Below are 27,150 nucleotides of genomic sequence, written 5' to 3' on the forward strand. Positions count from 1 at the left end.
TTCTTCTCTGCTCGCAGGCATACTTTTACCTAGGTGTGATCTTATTTCATGGCATCGGGTTTTTGAGAGAAGTAGAAAACAACTTGGTTTGCTTGAGAACAAATTGATCATCCATTTAGTTCTATCAACTCAGATGAAGTACTTCTTCGTTATCTCCTAAGAAAAATGTTTGTATTTCCCGACATCGTAGGCTTCACATTTGGGAAAAGATTTGGAATTCGTAGGGATGGCGTTATAACCGCCAGTTTCAACTACACGTAGCTGCATTACTGTTGGACTATCATTAGGCCAGGCCAAAATATCTGGCCAAGCCAGACATAGTTCATTTGTTCCCAGAAAATTCTGCCAATTGTTAACGCTGTGTTCACTTACAGGTGTCTGTAAGTGCCGTATGATGTCTTAGCATTGCACTTTGTCACTTCGTGTGGCCAGAGAAATTTCTAGATACCTGAGCCTCCTCTTCCGTGGCCTGAAAAATGTTTAACATTTTCAAGGAAATAGTTCTAAAACATGCCATGCTCTTCTGTCTTAGTAATACGGGTATACTGAAGATAATTTAACCTTTTCCTGATGACTTCAAATCACATATTGAACGAAATTATTACGTCTGCTGTCCTCCCAGGCCAGTGGTTGCGCGCCCCTGCCGTAAATGGTCCCCGTCAGCTGTGCTTTTAAGTTCGTAGCCTGGTTCGAGAATTTCCTCTTCCCTCAGCACCTGCTACAGGTATAACTCTACTTTGTAAGTGGTTTTGTGTGTGTGTGTGTGCTGTGTACCAGGGACCCAGATAACTAAACATTTGACAATTTTCTCTGGAATGGGCTTTGAACGACGGGCCCAGGGTCTCATGAAATGAGTCAGCTTTGTGAGAGTTCTTTACAGAACCTCAGTTTTAAAGCTGTTGAGGTAAGTGAGAGCATCGAGTAGGCATTACAATTCAAAAGGGGTGCTAACAAGGGACTCAAGGCTGGAAGGTCTGTAAGCAGAATAATCTACATGTCTAAAATGAGATTTTCATAAAAATTTTATTTTGCATTTTTAAATAATTCAATGCATCGGCAGTATAGTTAATGCCTCTATGAGAGAAAACCAACGCACCAGCTCAGCCAATATCATTTTTACAGAGACATCGTGTTGGAAAACAACAAAACTACATTAGAATGTTTATACGCAGAGTTACTGTACTGAGAACAAAGCACCAACAAAACGCTCGTGTGCCACACATTTGAAATGCAAAAGCCACACAGGCAGATACAGTTTTATATATAAAGCACATGAAACCAGTTTTAGCAACCAGACACCATTTCATTCATTGCTTGAGGTTAAGGACAGTTCCCTTGGTCTATACAGAACATCTGAATTTACTGAAATTCTGACGAGACGGGCATGCTTACGAACAGTGACAGTTGGTGAGTCTGCAATGAGTATGACCATTATTGGAGATCTGCACTTGAGAAAAGGGGTTCAAAAGACTCATTGGATCATGGTGAAACAAAGGCGGCACTTTATGAATTATCCATCGCACTTTAACGGCCACCTGGGCTGCCACTGGTGTGGAAAAGGGTCTCCCACTAGGGGCAGGGCCTCAGGAACTTTTCTTCTCAGGATCCAGGCCAGGCTATTTCTGACAGTTCTCCTCGTCCACTGACGTGGAGGGAGCCCAGGCCAGGACACTGACCCCAGGGATTTGAGCTGCAGCTTGGGGGCAAGCTCAGTCCAACCCGGAGGGCTCCACTCAACTCATATGTTGCTGCAGCTGAGGTGGCCTGCATCTTCCCTCCCATGCATCTTGACCTACGGTTTTCTCTGGAAACTTGGTTGGATTGGAACAGAGCCTCTTCCCTCACAAAGGCCAGTGAATCCATGTAGTTGAACCATAATGTTATGATAAAAGCTCCCAAGAGGAAAGGAGTTTTCATTTCAAATCCCTGCCTTCCTACAGCAACGTAGCCATGGTCTCCTGGAACTGTAAAAGAATGTTTTTCAAGAAGGGAAAGCTAAAATCCCGTGAAGGACATGGCAAGCCCGACATGTCGCACATGCGCACACACACGTACACACACACACAGACGACATGTCACAATGGTCCTGGGTCATCGTGTTGACCAGCACCCCCCCACAACAAAGCTTATGACACTTGAATTCCCATTTGTATACTGGTTACTCAATACATATTTTCCATGACACTTAAATATACAAAGTTTCTGTTTACAATATGCATGAAAATGTTTTCTCTTTTGAACAAGGGAAAGGTTTATAGAGTCACATCTTCATTTACAACATGTTGGGATTATCTTTCTGGTTCTTATATACAGGCTAATGGGAATGCTAGGAAATACTTCACATGAGCACACGAGACGTGAACGTGCCTCATAGATACAAAGCAAACACATACACTGTAGACCAGGCGGACACCCCTGGTAACTCTCAGGGGTATTTTTCAAGCCTCAGTCAAGTGACTTACTGGCAAAATAGGTGGAGTCGTTTGTTAAACTGCATCAGGTCTCAGAGGAGATTCTAAAAGTGCCCCACTGCAAGAAGTACCTCTGTCTTATCATTTGTCGATGTGAGGCATGGAAGGGCCCAATGAACACAGAGTGTTCCTCTTTGAAAACCCATCAAGGTTTGTTTAGATTTCGATTTCATTCCTGGCCTACAGACCAGTCTCATGCAGATTTACCAAAGACTCCAGATTTCAATAGTTAAATGGAGAGAGACAGAGAGAAAGAGAAGAGAGAGAGGGAGAGAGAGAGAGAGAGAGAGAGAGACGAGAACAGAGAAAAACAGTACAATCAAAATATTTCTTCAGTCGGTAATAATAAACAGCTTCAAAATAATAAAAGAAAAGGAGAAATGAAAAAAAAAGAAAAAGATGAACCTAAAAAAAATTCTTGACTGAAGCATTCTGGGAAATTTCTAGAACAGAAATTTGTTCTTCATGATGGTTACAGCAACATCTGAAGATGTTTGCCACTGCCAGGCCTCCAACTAAAGTTCATTGAAAATTCCTGATGTAAACTGTCTCATCTGCCTGCAACCACTCCCCTTGCTCCAAAATTATGCCGTAAAGGTCAAAACACTGCTCCACAAAGTTATACAATTGGACAAATGGATTCAACAGACTAACATTTCTAATATCATGGTTTCATAATACTGCATGCCTTTCCAGGTGGCATGTTTTAAATTAGAACACATCTATTTTTATTAATCTGTTATGTCTTAAAAGCATGAACAAGTACAATTCAGAAGCTCACATTTAACTCAACTATTCATTTGTTTAGAGAGAGAGAAAGCGCCCGAGCAGGAAAGCGAAAGCCAGAGCCAAAGCAAGCGAGTGAGAGTGGGGAGAGAGAGAGAGACACAGAGAGAGACAGAGAGATAGAGAGAAACAGGTCACAAAAACCACAACCACAACCACCACCACAAAACCAGAAAAGAAACCAGACTTTTCTTTGGAGGATCTGAAAGACATGTCACTCAACTAACCAAGTGTGCCAAGGGGAAGAATTTTAGGTATCTTCGGATCCCAAGGAGCATTATGAGCATGGTATTGATACTGGGCTCACTTTAGATGTATTAATTTTATCTGAAGACAACACCACATCAAACAATCTCCAGAAGCACTACTCCGATGAACATAGGAATAAAAACAGCAATTTGTAGAATTAAATAAATGTGAGGGATTTCATCTCAGACATTTCTCTTTCTAAAATACCCCGAGTCTCGAATCATCCAGGAAGAAAACTATTTGACAAATTGTCTTGAGACAGAATTGATCTCATTTGTAATATTTGTGGGTGAATATGATTGATTAGTGAGGATGGTTTTGAAATAGGCAATCACCAGATGATGATGAACATCTTTCTCACTCTCTGTATCCATGCAAACTGGTCCATTGCCTACGGGGACTCTGAGTCCCTGTGTGAGTGAAATGTCAATTAGACCAGCCCCAGATGTTACCATTCTCCAGTGAGACAAACGTTGCCCGAATACCATGAGGAGACAGAAGACCCCCTGCCACCCTGTTATTGTACTGGCCACAGAAGGAACCACAGGGGCAAAAGAGAGAAAGGCCAGAAAGAAAGAGTAGGACATGGGTCTCCTCCAGGGCTAACATTCGACCACGGGCACGGGCTTAGACAGAACATAGAAATGTTTAAAGAATAATAGGAATGTAGGGCAAGTTCTTCAACCTTTCCAGACACAGACCTCTTATTAACTGCAGAAGATGCACAGGACCAGGAGAATGGGTCCTTTGAGACTTTCTATTCTACCCTCAGGATGATTTATAATGAGGCCCAAGAAAAAAAAAGTTGTGCACGTGCGCACGTGTGTGTGTGTGTGTTTAATGAAAACCTCACTCTCTTAAAAGAGGTTTATGCCTTCCTGTTAGTGACCCTGGTTTTCTTTATATTGAGTAGAAAAGGGAATTATTTTGGTTTGGATGATCATTTCTGAGTATTTAGTCATGTAATTGATACGGGAGACATCCTGGTTTGAATTCAGAGCTAGGACAGTAAGTAGACACTTTTAACTAAAAACATATGTTAAACACATAACTTCGATCTCTAATAACTAAAGTAAAAATCTTCTGAACAACAAGAGGGAGGTGGGAGAAATACTGAGTTTCCGTATTACGAGAAAACAACACAATGCATTTTGGAATGTGCTATTCTCCATAGAGGCCCTAATGTTTCCTAACTACACAGAGGTTGTCATCAGAAGGATGAAGAGTAAATAATTTATCCAAGTTACATTTACAAGTTAGAAATTCCAGTTGGACATTTACAAAATAATGATAAAAGAACACTTACTGATCCTATTTTCAACCAACCCTATAGATTTTCCAAGGGCTGATCTCGCTGCTGTTTTTCCTTTGAGATGTGATGACCCCCCCCCCCCCACTCCCATTTGTCTATGCTTTGGTCTCAAGAGGCCATTCTTCTTAGCTTTCTCCTGCTTAAAATCCATACCTCTTGGGCCGTATCACAAACTACCTATATTCACAGAGGACCAATTCACATTTGAAAGGGTTGAAACAGCTTGTCACACAAGTGTATGCGTGTGTGCATGGCTGTGTGTTTGCACGCGTGCGTCCACATGAACATAAATGTGAACTCAGAACCCTCTTTGGAAGGCTGCATTCAGTAGTGTGTTGGAGCTGTCTTGCCCGTGCTCCCAACTTTGTGTGCATCTCTTCCCAACTCTGCGATCTGCGACATCGTAGTGGCTGGAGATCAGCCACGGTGGGGATATTTACACTACAGAAATTGGCAAACCCTACAAGTAAGTCAGGTGCTTTCTGTTCTCAGAGGGCTGGCTGTTAAACATTTTACCAGTACACCACTGGTTGCATGCCAGGCTGACCGACGGAGAAGCTAGCTCTCCATCTGGCCAACGCGGCACCAACTCAGCCTGTTTGGGGGTTTCTCCAATTCTGCTTCCTGCCCGGAGCTCCTCCGCCACCGAGTTCAAAGAAGGCCGGAGCATCTGGGATGCATTTGGCTACCGCTGTCACCCCCTGGGCTCTCCTCTCAGAGATACTTCTCCTATTTGGTAGCCACATGAGTGGTGCAGGCCAAAACCAAACAGGTAAAGTGTTTACAGTTCTTATTAAGCTCCGGATATGGCAGCTGGCTTCCTGCTGCTGAGGCTGGAGAACAATGAGTCCCTCAGTAGGAACAAGCTATCCCCGGCTGAAAGCATCCACTGTGGCATTCCTCGGGAGGTTTCCCCCAGCTGGTCTGCACGCTGCCGCCGCTCACCAGCAAGTGCTGGGGGCCACTGGGTTTGCCAGGTGCCCGGTAGCAGGCTTCCTTTGCTTCCCCCGTCCCTCCTCAAAGTCTAGTACAAAGCAAAGAGCCAACAAAATCGAGGTCACTGGCAAAAGAGTTTGAAATTTTGAATGATTTTTATTAAACACCATTAGTCTACACTGCACAGTTAATGAAACAGCAAAGCTCCAATCTCTTAGAAGAACGATGATTGATCATGGATCGGAAAAGCAGTTCAGTGTCCCCTAACCCAATGTGAGCCTGATGAATGATTCATTAACATCTCATGTCAGAAGCAGAAAGGGGCAAGAACTGCAGCCTGGCCTGGAAGGACTTCCCTACCCTCCACCCCCCCACCCCACCCCCCTCCGCCCTCCCCACAATGCAATTTTGAGTCGATGGATTATGGAGGAAAATGTGATGCTCTTGGTAAAGAGGGCTTCCAGATTTGTGAGGAGGAGAATGGAAAGGGAATTACTTTTTCTTTCCCTGAAAATATCAGATGGTAGGATTAACGTCTGAGACCAGCCTATCCGATTAGCCTCCTGCCAGGGTAAATGCCAATTATCAATACACAGATGCCATCTCTGCTGTTGGAGTTTGCTAACACCAAAGAGAAAATGAATCAGGGTTTAATTATGAGAATAAGGCTGTGCGGGTGGAAATGACAAACAACAACAACAACAACGACAACCATAACGACGAAGAGGAGTTTAGTCTGCCAGTTGCATAACCGAGCAGTGACAACTGGCTCAATAGTTTTCCCCCACAGAATTGAATCTGGGGGCACCGAATCAACCCATTCGTTTGATACTGTGTAGCTACACTGTCTCGCCACACAGTTTCTCAATGGGGATAGTGATGCTTCTCTAAGCAAGGAGTTCATTGCCTTACTGAGTAGTCCTACCCAGCAATCCAGTTTGGTTCTCGCACCTGCCAATTCACGCAGGTGAATGTTATCATGTCTGTTGAGAAGTACGTGAGGGGGGAGCCCTCACAGCTCAATTGATTCTGCCTTCAAAAATGCTTTCCAACTTCATACTCCAACTTCAACCTCTAGGATGCAAATCTGAATAAAACTAACTCCGAATCAGACAGCTTTGGGAAAGATACGCCAGAGCAAGTATCTTTCCAATGCATTTAGCGGTGCAATGTCCAAATGCAGATCCGGACATTTGGAAACTCAGCAAAACACATTTTAGCCAATGGTTTCCAATTTAGCAACTTGGTTATTGACTGAAGATTTGGAACTTTTTATGTCAACCTCAAGTCTTTTAAAAGTTAGCAGCAGCTAATCTGCTTTTCCAATTATGTCACCCAAATATAAAACTACGAGTATTTTCCCAATGAGATTATTAAGTAATTAACAGTCTACAGGCTGGCTAACAACATGCTTACGGCTAAATTCTACCCCGAGGACCACACTAGTATACTCTTTTCCAAATTAATCCTACCTACCAAACTCAGACAGTAATATGACAAAACCACTAAAAAATCCAAAGTTAATTAAAAATACAAAGCCAAGCCAACATCCTCACACGAACTTGTCAAACTCCCTGTGGTTGGAGCTTGGGTGACAAAGGAAGGCATAGTGGTGGCCCTACCGGGGTCACGTAGCAGGGCCGAGATCCTTCTGTGTCAGGTGGAGCTTCCCATTACTCTGCCCATTCCCCTACCTCCGTGTGCTCATTGAGATGTGTCTCACCAAGCCTCTGTCAAGGTCTCCAGGCAGGATCTCTCACTGCCATCCACATGTCCTACATCCCTCCCACAGACTGGTACACTGAAGAGATTTACTTGACAAAATATCTCAATCCCTCACATAAGCCGCACACCTACGACACACATCACCATTCACAATGTGATGGCTACAGTGCCTAGAAAACAGCAACAATCCTTAATCGTGAAACCAAAGACCGTCTCATCTCCAGGGATAGGAAGGCCATTCCTCCTCCATGTTTAATTGGTTTCTAAGCTGCTTTACAAATGGGTCTGCTAAATAATCAGGTGGTGATCCTGGACTCAACTGTCAGATTTGATCATCGTGTTGCTGATTTGGCACACACTGTATAGTCAGCCACCCGAGGTGACATCAGGCAGTGGGATTCTCTGCTGCCTCCCTGATGTATGTAAAGTAGATAAAAGGACTCGCTGAAACTAGAGCTACAGGTCTTTCATCCACGAGGCAAGATGCTGGTTTCTTTTTGGAAACTGCCCCTAGCGTTCGAGTGTCTAGTTTCTGGAGACTGAATTTCAAGAAGAATCTACCCCTAAATCTGTGATGGTCTAGGATCGTGGTTTAGGTTGAACTTACAAGTCAAGCCAGTGGGCTTCATTATATAGTAATAGTCAGGCACTCTACCTGGTAAGCCATGGAAAAATGAACAGAGAACTTGAGTCACTGCAAAACCATCAGCTTAATTTTTATATGTGACACCCACCTTGGATGTTTGGAGTCTTTCATATTATCATTTTCCCCATTTAAGAGGCTCAGAGAAGATTCTCTCAGGTTTCATTTGTGTGCATGTCTGTATGTGTGTGTGTGTTGTTGCAGAGACCGCGAATGTAAAGCTCAACCACACTGGGAGCATAGAAAGTGGTGGGTTCAGCTGCTGGGATGCTCCCAGCAGTCACCTGACAACATGGCCTCAGCCATTGGAGTACAACTTCCACAACCTTATTATAAAAGGGTCTTAAACTCAACGATGACCAGAGCGGAGCTTGAGTCTGGCTCTTTTGCAATTGGGAATGTATCTTAACCTTGACAATGAGAGTGCAGGGTGATCCCTTGCTGTTCCTATCACAGACTTGCATGACAGGCTTTAAGAATCATACAAGTTTGCACCTTTCATGTGCATATGTCTACTATTTATCTGGTCATCGCTCAGTGAACAGAATTCAATAAACTCAACAGATTCAAGGCGACGTGGAATTATATACCAGCAGGTAATTATAAAGAACTAATGTATGACTAGTGTTGACTACAGGTGAGGGATTCTTCTGGTGAGATGGAACACCAAAGATGATATTTACATGGTGATGTTTGGGGACATAAAATGAATGTGGAGGATCAGAAGGGGTGGGGATAATTACAAGTGATGTGGAAATGTCTCCAAATTAAGTGAGCTGTTACCAATCTTCAGGGCTCTTTCAAAGCACCCTTGGGTGAAGCGTTACCCCAAGACTCATTTTTTGTTAAAGGGCTAGCCACTACTTAGAGAGTTTGGAGTTTTCTCTGGAATGTTCATGGAAATGATTTATGCTAATATAGACTTTAATAACATCAGTGATTTCAGTATTTCAGTCAAAAGCTAATGAGCTCCAAAAAAGGTAAAGAAAGATCAAAGAGGAAGAGGAAGAGGAAGAGGAAGAAGAAGAAGAAGGAGAAGGAGACGGAGACGGAGACGGAGAAGGAGACAGAGAAGGAGAAGAGGAGGGAGGAGGAGGAGGAAGAGGAGTAAGAAGAGGAGGAAGATGAGGAAGAGGAGGAGGAGGAGAAACACTGTGAACTAGAAAATGTGGATTATAATTGGAAGCGAACTGTATATTCTAACTCCTAGGTAGTGATAACTTGACTTTTGTTTCCAGAGATTTGAGCAGAATACAATAGAAATATCCTGCCAGTAATGGACCTGCCTACCAACTGCAAAGATGCAGAGGTATGAGTTCCTTGGACATTTCCAGACCTCTCCTCATCTCTCATCTCTAAAACCAGAGTGCAGTATTTTGGCACCTAGGGCGTGCACCCACTTAACTGCCCCTCAAAAGGAGAGCTTTACACAAAAGAGAATCCCAGGTGAGGATTTATGCTTCAGATCAGGGAGTTCCAAGATATTTAATGCCAGCCGATGTCTTAAAGTTGTCGAAATCAATGTTGCCACTTCATCTCATTAAAATTTTAAAAATAGGGCATCAGGGAAGGGATGTCAGCAAGAAAGTCCTCTGGTTGTCTGCCATAGTATTGTTTTAAGAGTGCCATTGCTATACTTATTTGTTTTCTTAATACTCTTGATTTTATGATGTGGCTACAACATCTAACCAGTGGGTTTTGACAATGAAAATTCTCACCTGGAGACTGAGTCGTGGGAACCCCAAAAGTTTAACAATGGATTCTGAAATACGTTCTTTTCTGGACATAAGAGTATAGTTTGGGGAATGGCTATTGCGGAAAATTTGAATCTTAGTAGGTCCTTTGTGTCTAAGTTCATATATATATATATATATATATATATATATATATATATATATATGACATATCGTTTCATTTCTCAGGAACCTGTTATCATCACAAGTACTTCCCATTCTTTGTTTTGGGTAGTGTGGACTTAAAACAATACTGTAGGGACTGTGTCATTGTATCAAGCACAAAAGGATGGTGGGATCTGAGAAATGCATATAAAATACTGAAAAATGACTAAGTAATAAAACATATACTGCTCTCAAGTTGTAGTGTCCACTTACAATGACTTCTGTTTTTCACAGATATCAAAAGAAGCATAAAAACAAACATAAGCAAAGAGAACTTTCCCAAATGAGTGGAGTTCCACCAGTGACCGTTGGTGCTCTGGTAGAGGTAGAGTGATGGGTGGCGATGCTGGAGATGGGGGCGCGCCCACTACAACAAATGGGCATCAATGCGCAGCCAACACAGTCCCTGGCGAACGTAGCGGACGAGATTGGTCATGCTGCTGTGCTGGGTCAGGGGCCCCATCAGTGTGTCCAGATCACCGAAGAATTCTGAAAATCAGAGCAGACCTTGGTCAGGCCTTTGAATATCATCACAGAAATACATACCAGATGGCTTAAGCTGCCTTCACGCGACAACACAACTATGTGGACATTGGAAAAGTTTTCCCTGTTTCTTCATTCATTCAACAAAAATTTATAGACTGCGTGCTGGGGGACCGAAGCTCCGTATGTCTAGGAGGCACTATTATTTTAATCTTTGTGTAGCTCCGAAAATTCTGTGGCATAAATCATGTTTGTGTTACTGTGATTAATAAAACACAAATTCATTCAAATCTGTTGATTCATAGTAAGTGTTTTCAAATCACTATATATTCTCTCAGTGGATTCTACAAGAATATTATAACCCTGTGGAGGTTTGTGAGGTGTGTGTACACACACACATCACATTATATCTAAAAATGTGTTTGTCTAGGTGTAACATTTATATATATTAAAATATACACATAAATTACATATACAAAATAAAATGTACTTGAATAAATTTTAACAGTACATAGAGAATTTGTATTTTTAGATATTAAAAATTTATATTTAGAAAGAGGTCCATATACACAAAATGGTAGGGAGCCACGGTTGATAGGATATTGAGCTGTTTGCCATTGTATGTGTTACTGAATTGAAAGTATTCTCTTTTTCCTTTGTCTAAAAGAACTGAGTTTACCGATTTTTCTCAGCACGATGCAGACATAGCCAGTGAACCTGGACAGCAATTATAGCCATCAGCATCTAACGCTAAATAAACGTCTAGAAGGCATCTGATTTCGGGTCTTATTACCAATTCCTTTAGGGAAGGGAAATGACCTGTCGCTAACAACTCCCTCCTCGCCTTGAAGGACACAGAAGGTAAGAGTACCCGGGCTGATTTCCCTCCAGCTGATTTGGAGAAGGGGCCGAGCTGAGGCCACACTGCTAACCACTGGGGCTGGAGTTTGGGACGGTCTGCTTTGGAGTGGGGTGGGAGGTATGTGGAAAAGACTATCTGATGTCTAGAAAAGTATCTGGGCGTCCCCTTTTCACGTCTGCATTTATTTGTCTACCATTGTGTTGATCTTGGTTATGAGAGGGCTCTCGGGTATCCTCTTTGTCAGCTCCCGACAGAGGAGGCAGCCCCAGCCAGGAGGACGTCACGCCTGTTCTGGTTGGCGCGAGGAATGTGGCAGCGGAGGGGGTAGTGTGTGCTGAAGGCTACCTTGAAGTGGTTGGGATGCTCACCCGCCTTCTTGGAAGGCGATTTGCACGCAGGGGCTCCACGCGCTTGATTGACCAGCAGATGGTATTTCACAAAACAATGCACTGATTCTTCACGTTATGTATAACATATGGGCTCCTTCTCTAGGTATCGACTTCATTTGATTATGTGATACTTTTAAACCTGTACTATGCAATAAAAGTAATTCCTGCTGATAAAGGAGTAAATTATTTTTGGCATCTGAAATACCTCCTTATATAACACAATATTAAGGGAAATGCTAAAGGACCTAGTCACTGCTGAGTGAACATGAGCCACACGTGAGCCAGGATGCTGTGCACTAGATACCCAGGTTGCCATTTTTTTTTTTTTTTTGATTTTTAAATTTTTAATTTAATTTTTATTTTTTTTAAAGATTTTATTTGAGAGAGAGAGCGTGAGAGAGAGAGGGAGAGATCACGAGCAGTGGGGAGGGGCAGAGGGAGAAGCAGGCTCCTCGCTGAGCAGGGAGCCCCATGTGGGACTCAAACCCAGGTCCCTGGGATCATGACCTGAGCTGAAGGCAGACGCTTAACCAACGGATCCACCTAGGTGCCCCCACCAAGTCACCATTTTAATAGCAGCTTTGAGTAAGCAGCTGGGGAGGTAGGGAACAGAGCTTCTAGACCAAAGGCCAGGGAGCAGCATCACCCCCATTGGCCGATTTTAGCACCAGAGTCCTCTGCCAGAAGCCATCTGCAGCTGCACGGGTGGGCAGGCACAGAGTGGGGTGGGGGAGTGCAAGGACATGGTTGTCCCCAGTGGGATCCAGAGTAACAATCAAAAGGGAAGCTCCTCAGTTACCCATCTCTATGTGGACAAGACAGATGGGGGAAGGCTCTCTGACTCTAAGCAGAGTGCAGAGCTGTTCTGATGGAGTGTTAGGTGGGGAACTTAACAACTCCTGACACGCTGTGCTAAGGACAAGATTAGCTCCATTTCCCTTAATATCAGCACAGCCACCACATCACTCCTGGAAAGTTCTGTGGTTAATTTTGAAGGAATTACTTTAGCAGATTTTGAAAATGGATGCAATTATGACAGAAATCCATAAATATTGAACTACCCTCCAGTTACCAATACAAAATAAGAGAGAAGAGTAGAGGCAGACAAGCTAGGCAAGTCTTAAGATGCTTATGCTTTTAATTGCACTTCTAGAACTTTTGGATGGGCCTGGCCATCTGGGCCAGTTGTCTTTGGAATTTCAGAAGCTTAGAGAAGTAGAGAAGTGCCCATCACTCAGGTAACTGAGGGCAGGAGCTCACTGAAGATCTCTGAGGACCTCTTATTAATCTCGCTCTCTTGATGGGCAGTGTAGCCTAGTGGTTCAGAGTTCTAGATTCAATTCCTGCTTCCAGGGTTAGGAGCTATGATGTCAGGGGTGAGTTTCTTAACCTTGCCTCACTTATCTACAAAACAGGGACAAATGAGGCAACAAGTGATCGGGCAAATAGTACAGTATCTGGCATGTGGAAATTGTGGCCCGATTTCTTCCCAGTTACTGACGTAACCAATACCTGTGAATAGTCCCAAGGGTCAGTGTAAGTCTCTAGCCGGGTTGTGGGTCGAAGTCTCAGATTATGGAATGTGCTCTGATAGCCACAGAATCTTGGAGTCACATAGATACATAATAATATGGAGCAAGTGAATAAATATTTGCTGGCTTTCTACCTTGAACCTGCTATTTTATGCTAGTGGCTCCATACGTTATTATCTCCATTACAGAACTGGAAGCTAGGAAGTGGCTCAGAGATTTGAGTAACTTGCCTGAGGTTGCCCAGCACTGCATGACCCAGGCAGGATTCCCACTTAAATGGTCAGCCTTCAAAATCGGCACCCTTCCTACTTCGGTGGGACTCTCCACAAAGTCAGCACCGCAGTAGCAATGCACACGCCTCCCAGTTCCTGGCCAGACAGTTCCGCTCTTCTAAACTGCGGGGCCCCTCTTCGCTATCTGATTCCCAAAGGCCCACACCAGTGCCCACCTTGACTGTCTGTGACTACTGGGCCAGGATCAGCCAAGCCGAACGAATGGCCAGGGCAAGAGTGCAGTCTGCTTGTGCGTCCCACCTTCATCAGGATAGCGAGACTTCCCTGTGAACCTAGGCGACAGCCAGGGTCACAGACGGCGGCAGGAGTTGCCAGAGACCACTGACTCACCCTCTGGTGCAGCAGGGTCCTCCCTGCATTTGTTCTGTAGCAAAGCCCATGTGTTACCACGAATGGGACCCTGATCCTTCATCCCAGCTGTCAGTGTGGAAAAAATACCAGGTGAGCTTTGGCCTTTGCTTCTGAACACAAGCCTGCAGTTCAACCTCACCTCTCCAAAAAAAGAAAAAAACAACCCCCCCCCAAAAAACAAACCCAAAAGATTAAAGTTGACAAAAGAGGCCAACGGGATCTTAATTAATTTGCAAATCATTCTTTTCTCCTTTGCCTCTGTTTTTCCGTGCTGATCCTTACCATTGAGGGAAAATCTGAAATGGTCCTTTGCCAACATGTCACAGCTCAGACTAGTTTAAGCTCTGAAGGAGAAAAGAAAAAAAATCCCAGGACTTGCTTACTCTCTCAGCAAAAGTGTGGTTACTCTGTTGGCCCTGAGTTAACCCCTTCTTGCCTCCTCTACACCCTGGAAATCAGAGAGACAGAAAGATAAGGCCACCATGGAAAACTCAAGTGCTTCCAAGCATGGTTGACCCTACCATGGTCCATGAGTGTGGGTGGAACAGGTAAGCATACCTTTGTTCTCTCTTGTCAGTTTGTCGGCCATGTCCCAGTGTTCGTAGCCCCGTAACACGTTGCTGGTGATGTTGACATGGCTGGCGGCCATGTGGTGAATGCGCTGGGGGATGGTGACCGGGCCGTTGTTACAGCTGCCCATTGCATTGATGGGAGAGACGTTGTTGAGAGACACCGGGGATGGAGTGTTCCTGGGGGAAGGGGAAGAGACAGGCCTGGTGAGGCTGGCTGCAAAGAGTGACTGTGGCCTTCTAGGCCTCCCTCCCCATGCGGAGGCCTCACGAGAACGTCACTGCCGCATGAGGTTTAGCGTGGTGAGCATATATGAAGCCCAGGTGTGGAGAAGCTTGTTCTCAGAAGACATCTTGTAGTTTCTGCCAACACCTTAGTTTTCTCTAGAGGCCCCAGAGTAGGAAGAGCCTATTGATTATCATCGCATTCTGGCCTTGTCTGACCAACCCACACAGGGCTACAGGGCCAGGCTCTAGAATGAGCCATGCTTCTCCTTTTCTAACTCAGTTGAACACTGATGTCTCCCTGCCTCTGACAACCCCTGGTGACTCCATCCACACTGCTTCTTTCGTTTTAAGATAGCAGAGAGAGCTGGGTGAATCTTTCTCTGGCATTCATCCTGTCCACACATGTAGCTCTTATTTTGAATATATATAACCAGTGTTGTGAGGTTTCAGAGGAAGACACATCTCAGAGCTGTGCTGACTTCTCTACCTGCTGCCAGATGGCTAGTGCCAGCTAGGAAAGGCTATTATCAAAGTGTTTTGTGGAAACCGCAATGACAATTTGCTCCAAATACAGTCACCACAATAAACAAAGTGCAATTCTTGAAAGCCCCCCAAGGAGCAGTATTAGGGAAGCCAGAAAAAGTAAGATTCTGAATAATCTTTGAGATTCTCAAAGACATGCTACAGAGATGGCTGTTAATTGCTGACCCTTCACCTGCGTGCTGTTTACGAAGAGAAGTCTTTGCAGGTCCTATTTGGGCAGAACCAAGGTCTGGATATAGATTGTGGTTCAATACTTTAATGTCAGCAACAAGGAGTCCCCTGCAATCTGCACATATCAGGGAGGGCCTGGGTGCTTCCTGTGCACGTGAGCAAGGCCTATGCACCCCCTCAGCCTTCCTATCCTCCTTCAACGAGACTTCGAAAGACTGTCCAGTGGTGCCCCAGCGTGCCATGTTGTTACGATAGAACATTTTGGGGGAGTAGAAGAAATGGAGAAAGCTGTGTTTGGGGCTCCTCCTCGTTCCTCCAAATACACCCAGCAGATCATCAAGGCAGCCTGTCACTCCCCCTCGCTGTTCCCAGCCGTGGCTGCTGGTAACTCTAGATTTCCAGGTTGGCTGTGTTCCTCAGAGCCGATCGGTGCTCACAGAGCGGATGTGCACCCCAATGGGCATGTGAACACAAGATCTGGGGCAATGGCTGGAGTATTGCTAACTCAATTTGGGAGCGACTCAAATCGATACACTTGCCTCGAGACTCATGTGGGGTGTGCCAGGCCCTGTGAGAGCTTTGGTCCATTTCTGGAAACAGAGTATATCTTCTGGTATGTTCTAGTATGAGGGGCAAAGGGGATCCTCACACTTGCTCTGCATTTGTCTGTGAGAGGGTGTGAAAGTTTTCCTGTTCTGTTTATAATTTCTAAGACCTTTTGAAACTTCTTGATGGAAAGATTTATTCTCAAGGCAGGGGTGGAGTGGGGCGATGTCCAAGCTAAGGAGCCTAAGCACGGAAGGGTTAACTAAAGACCAAAAAAAAAAAAAAAAAAAAAGCCACCCCAAAACACACACACACACACACACAAAACAGGCAGTGAATGCTGGATTTCTTTGTTGTGGTTGCTTGCAAATGCTATTTTCTTTTCTCCGAGTAGTGGTCATTAACTCTTAGATGCCAACTTAAGGCAAGAAAAGAGTATGTCCTCATTTGTAATGGCTAGAGAAAAATCCCAAAGCTGTCAGGTGTCTCAAATGTTGAAAGGGGAACCATGCTGTGCTGGGAACAGAGTGTGTACTGGAATCCCAGGAGACCTGTATTCTAACCCTGGCCCTGCCCTAAATGGCTGTGTGCTCCTGGGCATGTCCCTTCCCCTTGCTGAGCCTTTCCTTGACTCAAAGAAAAGGTTGGATTCAGTGATTTCTGATCATGTCCAGAAGTCACAAGGGGAAACACATCACCTCTATTTACTTTGTACATCTTGAAAAGGCCTTTTTAGCTTATGACATCCACGTGCTAACTGAAGGGCTATCTTTGTCTCTTACTGCCTACTTTCTTGGAAACGATAACAATCAGTAGTGGAGGCAAGGGGAATTAGGGCATGGGTTTGCTTTTGGTCATGGCGGATCTTACACGAGGCTCTAGGAGTGACCTCCCGATGAGCGTTATCTGCAGGCCGCATTGTACTGATGAAAGAATTCCAACCTGCCTAAGGAAGGCTGTGACTCTGGGTACAAGGGCGTGATGCTGCGCACTCATCTCGGGGGGCCTCCCACTCCCACCTGGCTCTCCACACAGCTTGAGGTTCCTTGTCCCATTTTCTTTCTGTGGGTGTACTTGTAGATCTTGTTTTTCTCTTACACCTTCATGGCACACGCAAATGAGGGTACACACACAGGCACCCACTTCCCACCACTTTCACCATTAGCACACTGGTCCAATCCACATCTCAGCCACACTCGCCCCCTTGCTGTTTGTCAGACTCATTAGGCACAGCCCACTTCGGAAGGTGGTTGCTGTCCCTCTGCTTGGAATGCATCCCCCCCAGGTATTTACATGGACTGCTCTCCACCATCTTTCTCTAACGTCCCAATTCAAGATAGGTGTCCTGCTCCCCACGTGATCCCTAGCCAAGCTTTCTAGCCCCCTTCCTGGTTTCCATTTGTTCTATGACCTTTGCCACCATTTAGCAAACCACATAGTTTTTACTTTTTCTTTCCAACAGAATGTGACCTCAAGGAGGGTAGGGATTTCTGTCTATGTCTATACCCAGTGTCTAGACCAGTGCCTGGCGCACATCCTATGTACTTAATGAATGTTAAATAAATGAATGAACTGTCTTCCACCATCCCTTTGTCACTGCTTAGTATCCACTACATAGAGAGGCTCTGGAGAGGGTAGGAGAATAACATATAGCACAAGATGATGGGGGTGTGTCTATCAAGTGCCTGGCAGAGTGTCTCATCATCCATAGTACACACTCAGTAAATAGGTGGCAAATGAAAGAATGAATGGCCCCTTATTGGGAAGAGCAAATGGTCTAGTAGGGGAGCAGACCCATGAGTTTCTGACAAGCTAGAATAAGTGCCCAAGGCGAAGTATACACCAAGAGCTCTAGGAGTTCTAGGGGTGGGACAGTGTATGCTTTCCAGCTCAAATGGTAAAGTTACCATGTGCCAAGCATGGTGTTCAGATATTACCTCTAAGCCTCGGAAAAAGTTTGCCAATCCCTGCTCAGTACTAAGCAGATTGTTCTTCTCCTTCTTCCAACTGCTTCTTTGTAAATTTTCTCCCCCAGGCCTCATGGTCAGGGGTTGCTGCTTCTGGAAGATGCCCTTCCAGGCCCTGTGTGGTGCCAGCCACCCTCGTGTGCTGGGGAAAGTAGGCTATGGCCTTGCTTGCATAGAAGACGCCCTCCCTGACCATCCAGGGAGGCCCAAGCTCCTCTTCTCTTGGGCTTCCAAAGAACTTCATTCCCATCTGTCACCTCCCTCCACTGGACTGTGTGCTTCTGGAGCGCAGGGATCCCACTGGAGTCAGCTGCGCCCCCAGCCCCTTGTATGGAAATGTGCGTGAGGTGTTCGCTGAATGAAAGGGAGGTAACCCGGGGGTGACCATTTGGAGTTGCTTCATTCACAACCTCTCTGGCCTACCAAAGGGAGTGTGCTTTCTTCACACAGAAGCTGCCTAAAACATCCTTTCAGGAGGCTTTTAGTGTGACTTCACAAGCTTAGGATGTGTTCGAGTTCTTTCGTTTCAGAATTAAAAGAAATTTCCCAGAAATCCTTTAATAGCTGCTTACCTGAACTTGCCCTCGCTCTACTCTGTGCTCAGAGAAAATAGCTTTCTCTGGGCCTTTCAATGGTTATTTTTATTTTCTCAACTTCCAGAGAGAAGCATTCTTTTGCTTTTGTTTGTCAATATAAAAGTAAGACTTAACAATTTAAGCGGTACTTCCTTTCAATACAGTAATTGAGTTAATGCAGAGTTTTTAATGGGTCTGTTCCCTCACTCTGAATGTTTTTATGATCTCAATGTAGAGTTCACGTCCCACTGCTTTGGGAGTATGCTTTGTAGATATTTATAAAATGGCAAGAGGAGACTAGAATACGCTGGAAGAAAGTGTATGGACCAGAGACACAAGAATTTTAAAATGATGAAAAATGGAAAAAGCAGCTCTTTGCCAAAGCCTGGGTCTGTAGTCATGGAGTTTCCCTTCCCACTGGTGGTGGCAAGTGGGCCTGGGGTGGTGAGGGAGGGACTGGAATCAGACGGAACACTGATGCTCAAGCACGGAAGGGCAGGCACGGAGCCAATTTGCGCCACAGACAGACCTGCGCTTCCAAATCTCCCTCTTAGCAGGAACATCTCTCACCCGGGGCCTTGGGCCTCGGATGCCAAGGGGTCCAGCCCTTTCCTTTTAGAGCTGGAGAAACATGCCCAGTGCGGGGGAGGGGCCCCCGAGCCCCGCCCCCACCCCAGCCCCGTCCCTCCTGGAGTTCCCCTGGCAGCTAGGGACAGCCTCAGGACCAGGTGGATGCTCTTCCAACTATGGGCAGTGGAGGGAGTGGGGGAGTCCACTGAGCCTTAGATCAGCAGTAGATCAGCAGTAGAGTGGATGCTTTTATGTATTTTAGGTCAGGGTGTTTTAGTATTCATATAAAAATCACCATGAAGGCTCATGAAGGCTAAGTGCCTTCACATTCTCAATACTATTATGCCTTTGGTTTTATTAAATGGCACTTACTATGTATCAATGAATATTTCATTGGCCTTTCATTACCGAGTGAATCATTGAAAAATCACTGCCATCTCATTAACAGATACTTTTATGGCCATCATTTGGCTTAAAGATCAAATAGTTAAAGAAACTGGGAATCGCATCATGTTAAACTTTTCTGTCTTGCCATTAGCTGAAATCTGACCAGAATTTCCTGTGCACAAAAATTACTCTAGTCTCAGAATTGGCCTTCACTCCTGAGTTGTCAATACAAAATATTTGGGGTCTCTTAATTCGCTGAGTTTCTGAAAAAGCAATTTTCATAAGATACTTACTTTCCATTGCCTACCCAGGGAGATGGTATCTGAGCGACTTTTGAAGCGTTTTGCTAAAAAAGAGAGAGAGAGGGAAATAAGGACATCTATTTTGTGTTTTATTAATTCAGAAACAGATGGAAGTGTGATTTCGAGTACATTAATATTGATTGCAGCATTTCGGGATGCCTCCTGTTCTGTTAGCAGAGCTGGGATGTAAGTGCACGTCAGCACACCATGACACACACTCGATGAAAATAGCTGGGTAGGATAATTAGCGGGCTCCAATCAGGACCATGCAAGTCACTTGATGAAAGATCTTATATACTAAAAGGCCCAGTAAAATCAGACTCAGTTCTCCAAGAAGTGGCTTAATTATCCTCATCTGAAATTTATTCTGCAAAACAAGCTCTTCAGAGTACTGGCAAGCTTTTCACCTTTAGCTCCCACGGCAGAATTTTTCCCTGGGATGCAACGTGGGCTGTAATCTCTGACATCCCGGGAATGGGCCAGGACGGAGCAGTGTTTTGTGGTTTGTTTTGTCGTGAATCACCTTGATTTGCTATCTTTACACGCAAATCCCTGTTTAGCAAAGCAACTGGTCTGGCGCAGCACTGCTGTGGACCGCTAAGGATTCTTTGTCCCTCTGAATGGAACTGGGCCGGTTTCAAAAGTTGGCCTCCTGCATCTGGGGGGCCACACACTTGCAGAGCACTCAGCACCACCACCTTAGGGCAGTGGTCCAGCTCACCATAATGACGTCACCAGGTTAGAGCCCAGAGTGCACAGGACCAGGACCCCCGGGGCACTGAGCCTGACTCAGGCTGGCCTTTTCAACCGCCAAGACCAAGGTTATACTTCTCCCCTACCTCTTGGGTTCCAGTCCAGCCCCCTTTGCAAATGGGGTGCCAGGGAGGGTCAGGCACTTTCAGGAGCCCAGTGAGCAGGCAACACTTCTCTGGAGCACGGAGACACACACCTAAGGTTTTTAATCTAAAAGCAGCTCAACGCGCTGCCAGAGGAGTGAGTTATTTGACATCTGTTTGGCATTTTTACAGTGCCCTGAAAGTCACAAAGAACAGGCCAAAGAGGACAGATACTAGAGCTGTGGCTCTCAAAGCGTAAGCCCAAGACCAGCAGCAGCATCACCTGGAAACTCGTTACATGTGCCAGCTCTCAGGCCCTGTCCCAGGCCTCCAGTATCAGACTCTGGGGGTGGGACCCAGCACTCAGGGTTTGCGAGCTCTCCAGGGGATCCAGATGCCCACTCAGGTTCGAGAACTGCCTTTCTACAGCATAGGTGGAGACCGTACACTTGGGGGGGATGGGCAGCTGTTGTATTTGACGCGTCACCCACAGGAGCACCAGCTTTATGGTATTGTGGCCACACCACGGAATAGCTGGCGGACGTGCTCTTTTTCCCAACTGAGTTGGCATCCTCATACAGCTGTGCATCTGGGTGACCAATGTGAAGGTCATGGTTTGATTCATCTCAGACAACTGCTTTGGTGCAATTTAGCCAAGCGGGCTCACGCACTTGGCAGAAATAATAGTAATAATAATAATAAATAATCATCCTTTTCCTTTAAGACGTGACCAACAGGAGCCTTGAGCCTCCTCAAATCTGAATCATGACCACTGCGGGGGCGGGGGGGGCAGGGGGTTGCAAATGAAGCAGAAGCTTCAGAGACCATCAAACCAGTGACCCTTTAGTGGCTTGCAGTTTTTGTCTGGGCTCGTTCCCAAATTTTGGCATTCATTTTGCAGTTGAAATTTCTTTCTTTTCTTTTCCTTTTTTTTGCTTGCAAATTAAAATCTCCAGTTCCCTAGACCACGGATTTATTTATTTATTTATTTATTTATTTATTTGTTGTTTGTGTGATAGTTCATTTTGGTAACCAGAACAATCAGTTGTTTTATTTTATTTTATTATTGATTGATTGATTGATTGATCAGTTGTTTTAAAGTACAACCACTGTACTCCAAGACTGCCCCTGGCCAAAGGACTCCCATGGGAATGGTTATTCCCCCAGAGCCCAGGGCGGCTGCAGTGAACTCTCCCATTGTTGAGAAATTTCTGGGCTGGCTGCTCACTTCACAGGAGACTGGCCATGGTCACAACCTGTGTCCCCTGGTGGGTCCCCACCAGGCAGGGTGGGGAAGGAGGCACCATCATTCCCATGACTGCAACCAGGAAGATGCCAAGGGCCATTTGGTCAGTCCAGAAGATAATCAGGGGATCGCACTACTGCGCCTTCTCTTCCAGGAATCAAATCAAACCTGAGCTCTCTGCTAAGCCCCAAGGGAGAGAGGCAGGAGGGCCATGGCCAGCTGGGATGACGGAGGTTAAGCCTGTGGCAGCAACAACCTTGACATTTAATCACATGCTTGCCACGTCTCATTAGTGACTGTATTCACCCTGTACTTATAAATTATACAAAATAAGGATTACCTTAAAATATTCCATCAGTGATCTGGAGTACTTCATAGCATGGTCCTTCTTCAGCTTGAACATCCGCAAGTAGAGAAGTGATAAACATCTGTAGCTGTGGTGAGGAGGAAAGGATTATGTTAATGTTGGTGCTTCATGAAAGCTACGTACTGGCAACGAAATGCTGATTCACAGTTCACGCTCACTCCCCTACGGTTACTGAGGAACAGAAGTGAAAAAAGAAAAATGTTTCAAAGAGAAGAGGTAAGCATTAAAATCCCATCTTGGTAAGGGTATAAATTAGGAGAGTAAATGTTTAGTCAGCGACTGAAGAAATCCATTAGTTATCCTTTAATAGTTTAATGGAAAACAAGAATAATGATCTGGGGTAAGCAGCTTAAGTCGATCTGGAGTTTCCAAATCCTTCTGTGACATTTCAGCTGCCTCTTTGCAGCCTTCATGAGACTTACCATAATACCGCCAGCTTTTTGTCCCCGTCTGAAGCCAAGGGGCTCGCAAAGTTCTTCAGTCTCATCGCGTACCTTTGAAGAGAAAGGACAAGCTCAAGTGCCATCTGCATGACCCCTCAGAAAAGTCCAGAAGTCATTGCTATTCCCACCGCCTGAATGCCTTAGTGCCACATTTGCTCTGGGTGGGAGGCCAAAGTAGGGCGCGTGGGCAGGTGCGTATCATGCTAAGTGAAATAAGTCAGTTAGAGGAAGACAAATACCACATGATTTCACTCATATGTGGAATTTAAGAAACAAAACAAACAAGCGGAGGGAGAAAAAAAGGAGACAAATTAAGAAACAGACTCTTAACTCTAGAGAACAAACTGATGGTGACCAGAGTGGGGGAGGGGCGGGGGGAACAGGTAAGGGGGATTAAGGAGGGCATGTGTAGTGATGAGCACCAGGTGATGCATGGAAGTGCCGAATCACTATATTGTACACCTGATAGAACACTGTATGTTCACTAAGTGGAATTTAAATAAAAACTAAAAAAAAAAAAAAAAATAGAAAAAAACATTCTGGCAAAAGACCGTCCCTAGGACCACTCTAGCTAACCAGCATGACTGGTTTGCAATGAGAGGCGGCCACAGCAAAGTCTCAGTCAAGTTTATGACAGACGAGGTAAATAATACACGACTGTGTCTGACATGGGCGTGGGGAGCCCACAATCACACAGTTAAAAAGGTCTTTTCTAATGGCTCAGGTTTTGAAGATATTCCTATAGAAAGTGGTTTTGTTTTTTTAAGAGGAAGGTCAATTTCACAGCATTTGAAGGTCTAAGAGCCCTTAATTTATGGTGCTTGTATATTTTGTCTTTCCATTCTCTTTAATTGTTACTGTTCCACACTGGGGTGATCAAAGGTTGAGCAGTTCTCATTTTTTTCTTCTAGCTGAGCACATCCCATTCGGGGCATTTAGACTCTTGAAAATCAATTCACTGCATAAAATCATTGTCTGAGCTTTAATGCAATTTCACAGGTACCTGTGGAGGAATAAGTAATGGAGTTCAGCGTTGCAGAAGGAAGTTGGAAGTGTGCAGGCAGCCTAGGTTCATTCTCATTTACGAGAAGGTGATGGGGAGCCTGCACAATGGACTCCCCATCTTCAACAGCCTCCCCAGAACACCGGTGTCCCAGGGCTTGCCCCTCAAGACCAGGGACCCCTTCTCCTGGTTACGGTTCCACTTCTGTTGAGGGAACGTTTTCCAGCAAAAGGACCTGTGCACTTGGTGTGGGTCCCTTCTGTTGTGGCCATATTAAGTAAAAGGATTTTTATTATGTAATAAATCAAACTGTCTTTGACAGTTGGATCGCTGAAATGTCAAGTCATCGTGATGCCCCACTTGTTTGCACAAATACATTTCTACTGCAGATTCCCAGGGCTCAGAGCCACTATAATGACTTGAAGGAAGAAAACTGCGCTATCTCTGTGGCCAGCATACTGTCAGAGAGTAATAGAAATCTCTCCACCACCATATGATGCCACTAAAAACTATGTTCACATTACAGTCACCCTCTAATTGCAACTTTTGAAGTGAGTGGATTGTGGAACTTCAGTTGCTTCAATGGACCAGAAGACCTAGTTACTTTAGCCCATTTTATTCCCAACTGAAATTTTCTCAAAAAGAAATTATACTCACACAGGCCTTACAGAAAATGCAAGAAATGTACATAGAGAGAGAGGGCAAAGGGGTGCATGTAAAACACTGAATAAAGTCCATGGATTTTATCAATGTCACTGTCCTGTTTGTGATACTGTTGGGGGAAACTGGGGTGCGGGGCCACAGGAGCTTTCCCGATCATTTCTTACAACCGCACGGGAATCGACAATTAACTCAAGATAAAGTTTCAAACTATTGACTCTAAAGTGAATGTCCATACATTCTCCACTGTAAATAATTATGGAAAAAGAAGTGTTTTTTAATGGGAATAAATGTTACTCAAAGTCTCACATTGCATTTTTATCAGAAACGAAATATGATGCTCTGCTTTTGTATCTTTAAGAGAGCATGTATTTTCCTAAAAGAAAACGAAGAAGAAAGAAAAATACAGAGAGATGGGAAACACCCATCATTTCACCCTACTGCAGCTCTGATCTCATTTCCCTTCCAGCTTGGTCCACAGGCAGAAACATGCTTTTCATGGTCAGAGATGTAGTGTGTATATAATTCTGCAGCTACATAGTCTCCATCATTGCTGCAATTCACTGGCTGCAAAGAATTCTGTTGAGTGTACTACAGTGTAATTACTTACTCTTCTATGATTCATTATTTGGTTTGCTTCTAATTGTGTGCTATAATATATGCCAAACTGAACACCATACAGATAACTCGCTCTCCTCTTACAATTATTTCTTCAGTACAGGAAATTCACATTTCCCGAAGTTGAATTGCTGGCTGAAAAGATATGAATGCTCATTTGTAAAGGTTTTCCTCCACAATGCCAAATTGCCCTCAATTTACAATGATCATTGTGTGTGTGTGTGTGTGTGTGTGTGTGTGTGTGTGTGTTAACACTAGGTATTAGCATTTTTCTATTTTCTTATTAATTTAAGAAGTGCCTTTTTTTTTTAAAGTTTCTAATGTTTGGATAGATAGAGAACATGAATTTTCTTTGTGTTTGTTCACTAATGCTGCCCCTCGATTTTTAATTTTTGCCAGAATTTTCATCTCGTGCATCTTTGAAAATCACTGGCAGCCTCAAATCCACTGAGAAATCAATTTCCCATTAAAAGCTAGAGAATGGCGGTGGTGGCTTTCACAGATCATAAAGTAAGTCTGAGAGATAGATACCTTACATGCTATTTTTGTGGCTTTAACTTCCTCTTCTGATTCTATGCAAGCAGAGTTTTTTTTTTTCTCTTTATAAGACTTCGCATTCTTTTGATATTTTGGAAGACTCTGCTGGGAAAATACGCATGCTAAATGTGTCCGATGTTTGTCTGAAGGTTTAATTACAACGGCCTCGGATTTGTAACATTTTATGCAGACACAGGCAACATACATAGTAAAAACTATTATTATTATTATCAATTTATCCAGCCAGAGGTGATCTGGATAGAAAGAACCTATCAGGTGAGGAACTGCTCACTAAAACAAAAGCAATTTAGTGCATCCAGCAGATGATGGTGCTTTTCCACTCTTAAGAAGTGGATTCAATTATTTTACAAATATCTGCACGTTACTGGAAAATACAACAGTGGGCATTTCTTCTCTTTCCCCTTCTTCCAGGAATTTCTCTGATTACTCACAAATTCTACTCCACCAAGACCAACGGCAGGCCAGGAAATTTCATTTCAAATGCAGATGTGACCGATAATCTGTGCAGTTAATATACTGGTCTCCTATTCTCATCCTCTGAGCTCTACCCCTCCCCCTCCTACCACCTTGTCTATTTCCCTGAAATTACAGACACAGGGGAAGTTCACCGCACACCTGCGGCCCTCAACGCCAACTTTGTGTTGGAACAGAGGCCCCTCCTTTTTAATAACCAAGGCAGAAATTCTGAGAAAACATGGTTCATAACAGAAATCCCGATAGTGCCACCTTCCCTGAATTATAAAACTGCACTTTGAAAAGGCAAGTGTCAATGCCACATGGTGAAATTATTATACTTTACTTCCACCCACTACGTTTCCATTTTAATTTTATGAATATTGCAAATTAGAACACTCACATTGTAACATCTGAAGGGGATAATTCATAAAAGCGGTGTCCATCAATTATAAATTTTCCATGACATTAATAAAATGGCAAGAACTAATTATGATGACTTCTAAGAAGAAGATGCGTAGGACAAACCATTAGGAGGAGGAAATGATATTTTTAAAAAACATAGCTTCTAATTACGACTGAAATGAGCTTAGGAAGATGGCTGCAGAAAGGCCATTAACCTGAGGAGCTCCACAGTCTCGGAGTACATGGTATACGGAGACTTGGCTTCCAGAGGGTCGCGTTCCATTGCATTGCCACATTCGGTGAAGGACAGGGCTGCATCGGCATAATTCACGGCTTTGCCAAATTTCTCGAACTGAAACAGGAAGATGACTTGTCACCACGATATTGCCTCTTTTCTCCCTCATATAAAGGGGTGGGTCTCAATCCCGGGGCCTTTTTGCACCCCTCCCCCAGGGACGTTGGGCAACGACTGGAGATATTGGGGGTCGTCGGCACGAGGGACGAGTTGGCAGAGGCCAGAGATGTTGCTAAACACCCCACAATGCACAGGACAACCCCCCAGCAGTGAGAAATACCCAGCCCAAGATGCCAAGAGTGCCGAGGTTGAGAAACCCCGATGGAGAAGGGGGGTCAGTGAGTGAATTCGTATCGACAGTGACATAGCTGATTTAAGGTTCTATTGTCATGACCCCAAGGCTGGTAGAGAAGAGAAGAATGCAGCCAAGGTATCGTGTGTGCTGGTGGTACGATCATGTATTTGTGCTCCTGTTGCT

General features: G+C 44.5%; 1 protein-coding gene across 5 annotated transcripts in view; it reads right to left on the reverse strand.

Annotated features, from left to right (window-relative positions):
- Positions 1-3,279: 3,279 nt before the first annotated feature.
- Positions 3,280-27,150, reverse strand: part of AFF2 (ALF transcription elongation factor 2) — a 443,996-nt gene continuing 420,125 nt past the window's right edge. For all 5 annotated transcript variants that reach the window (XM_081808150.1, XM_081808148.1, XM_081808149.1 and 2 more), the window contains 6 exons: positions 26,593-26,729; positions 22,660-22,731; positions 22,211-22,304; positions 19,780-19,832; positions 14,489-14,679; positions 3,280-10,509 (listed from right to left, as the gene is read on the reverse strand). In XM_081808150.1, coding sequence (XP_081664276.1) covers positions 10,388-10,509; positions 14,489-14,679; positions 19,780-19,832; positions 22,211-22,304; positions 22,660-22,731; positions 26,593-26,729 — 669 coding nt within the window. In that variant the 3' untranslated portion in view covers positions 3,280-10,387. The remainder of the gene's footprint in view (positions 10,510-14,488; positions 14,680-19,779; positions 19,833-22,210; positions 22,305-22,659; positions 22,732-26,592; positions 26,730-27,150) is intronic.

This window comes from Leptonychotes weddellii, chromosome X (genome assembly GCF_054177405.1).
Source record: "Leptonychotes weddellii isolate Sample4059 chromosome X, ASM5417740v2, whole genome shotgun sequence".
NCBI classification, from domain to species: Eukaryota; Metazoa; Chordata; class Mammalia; order Carnivora; family Phocidae; genus Leptonychotes; species Leptonychotes weddellii.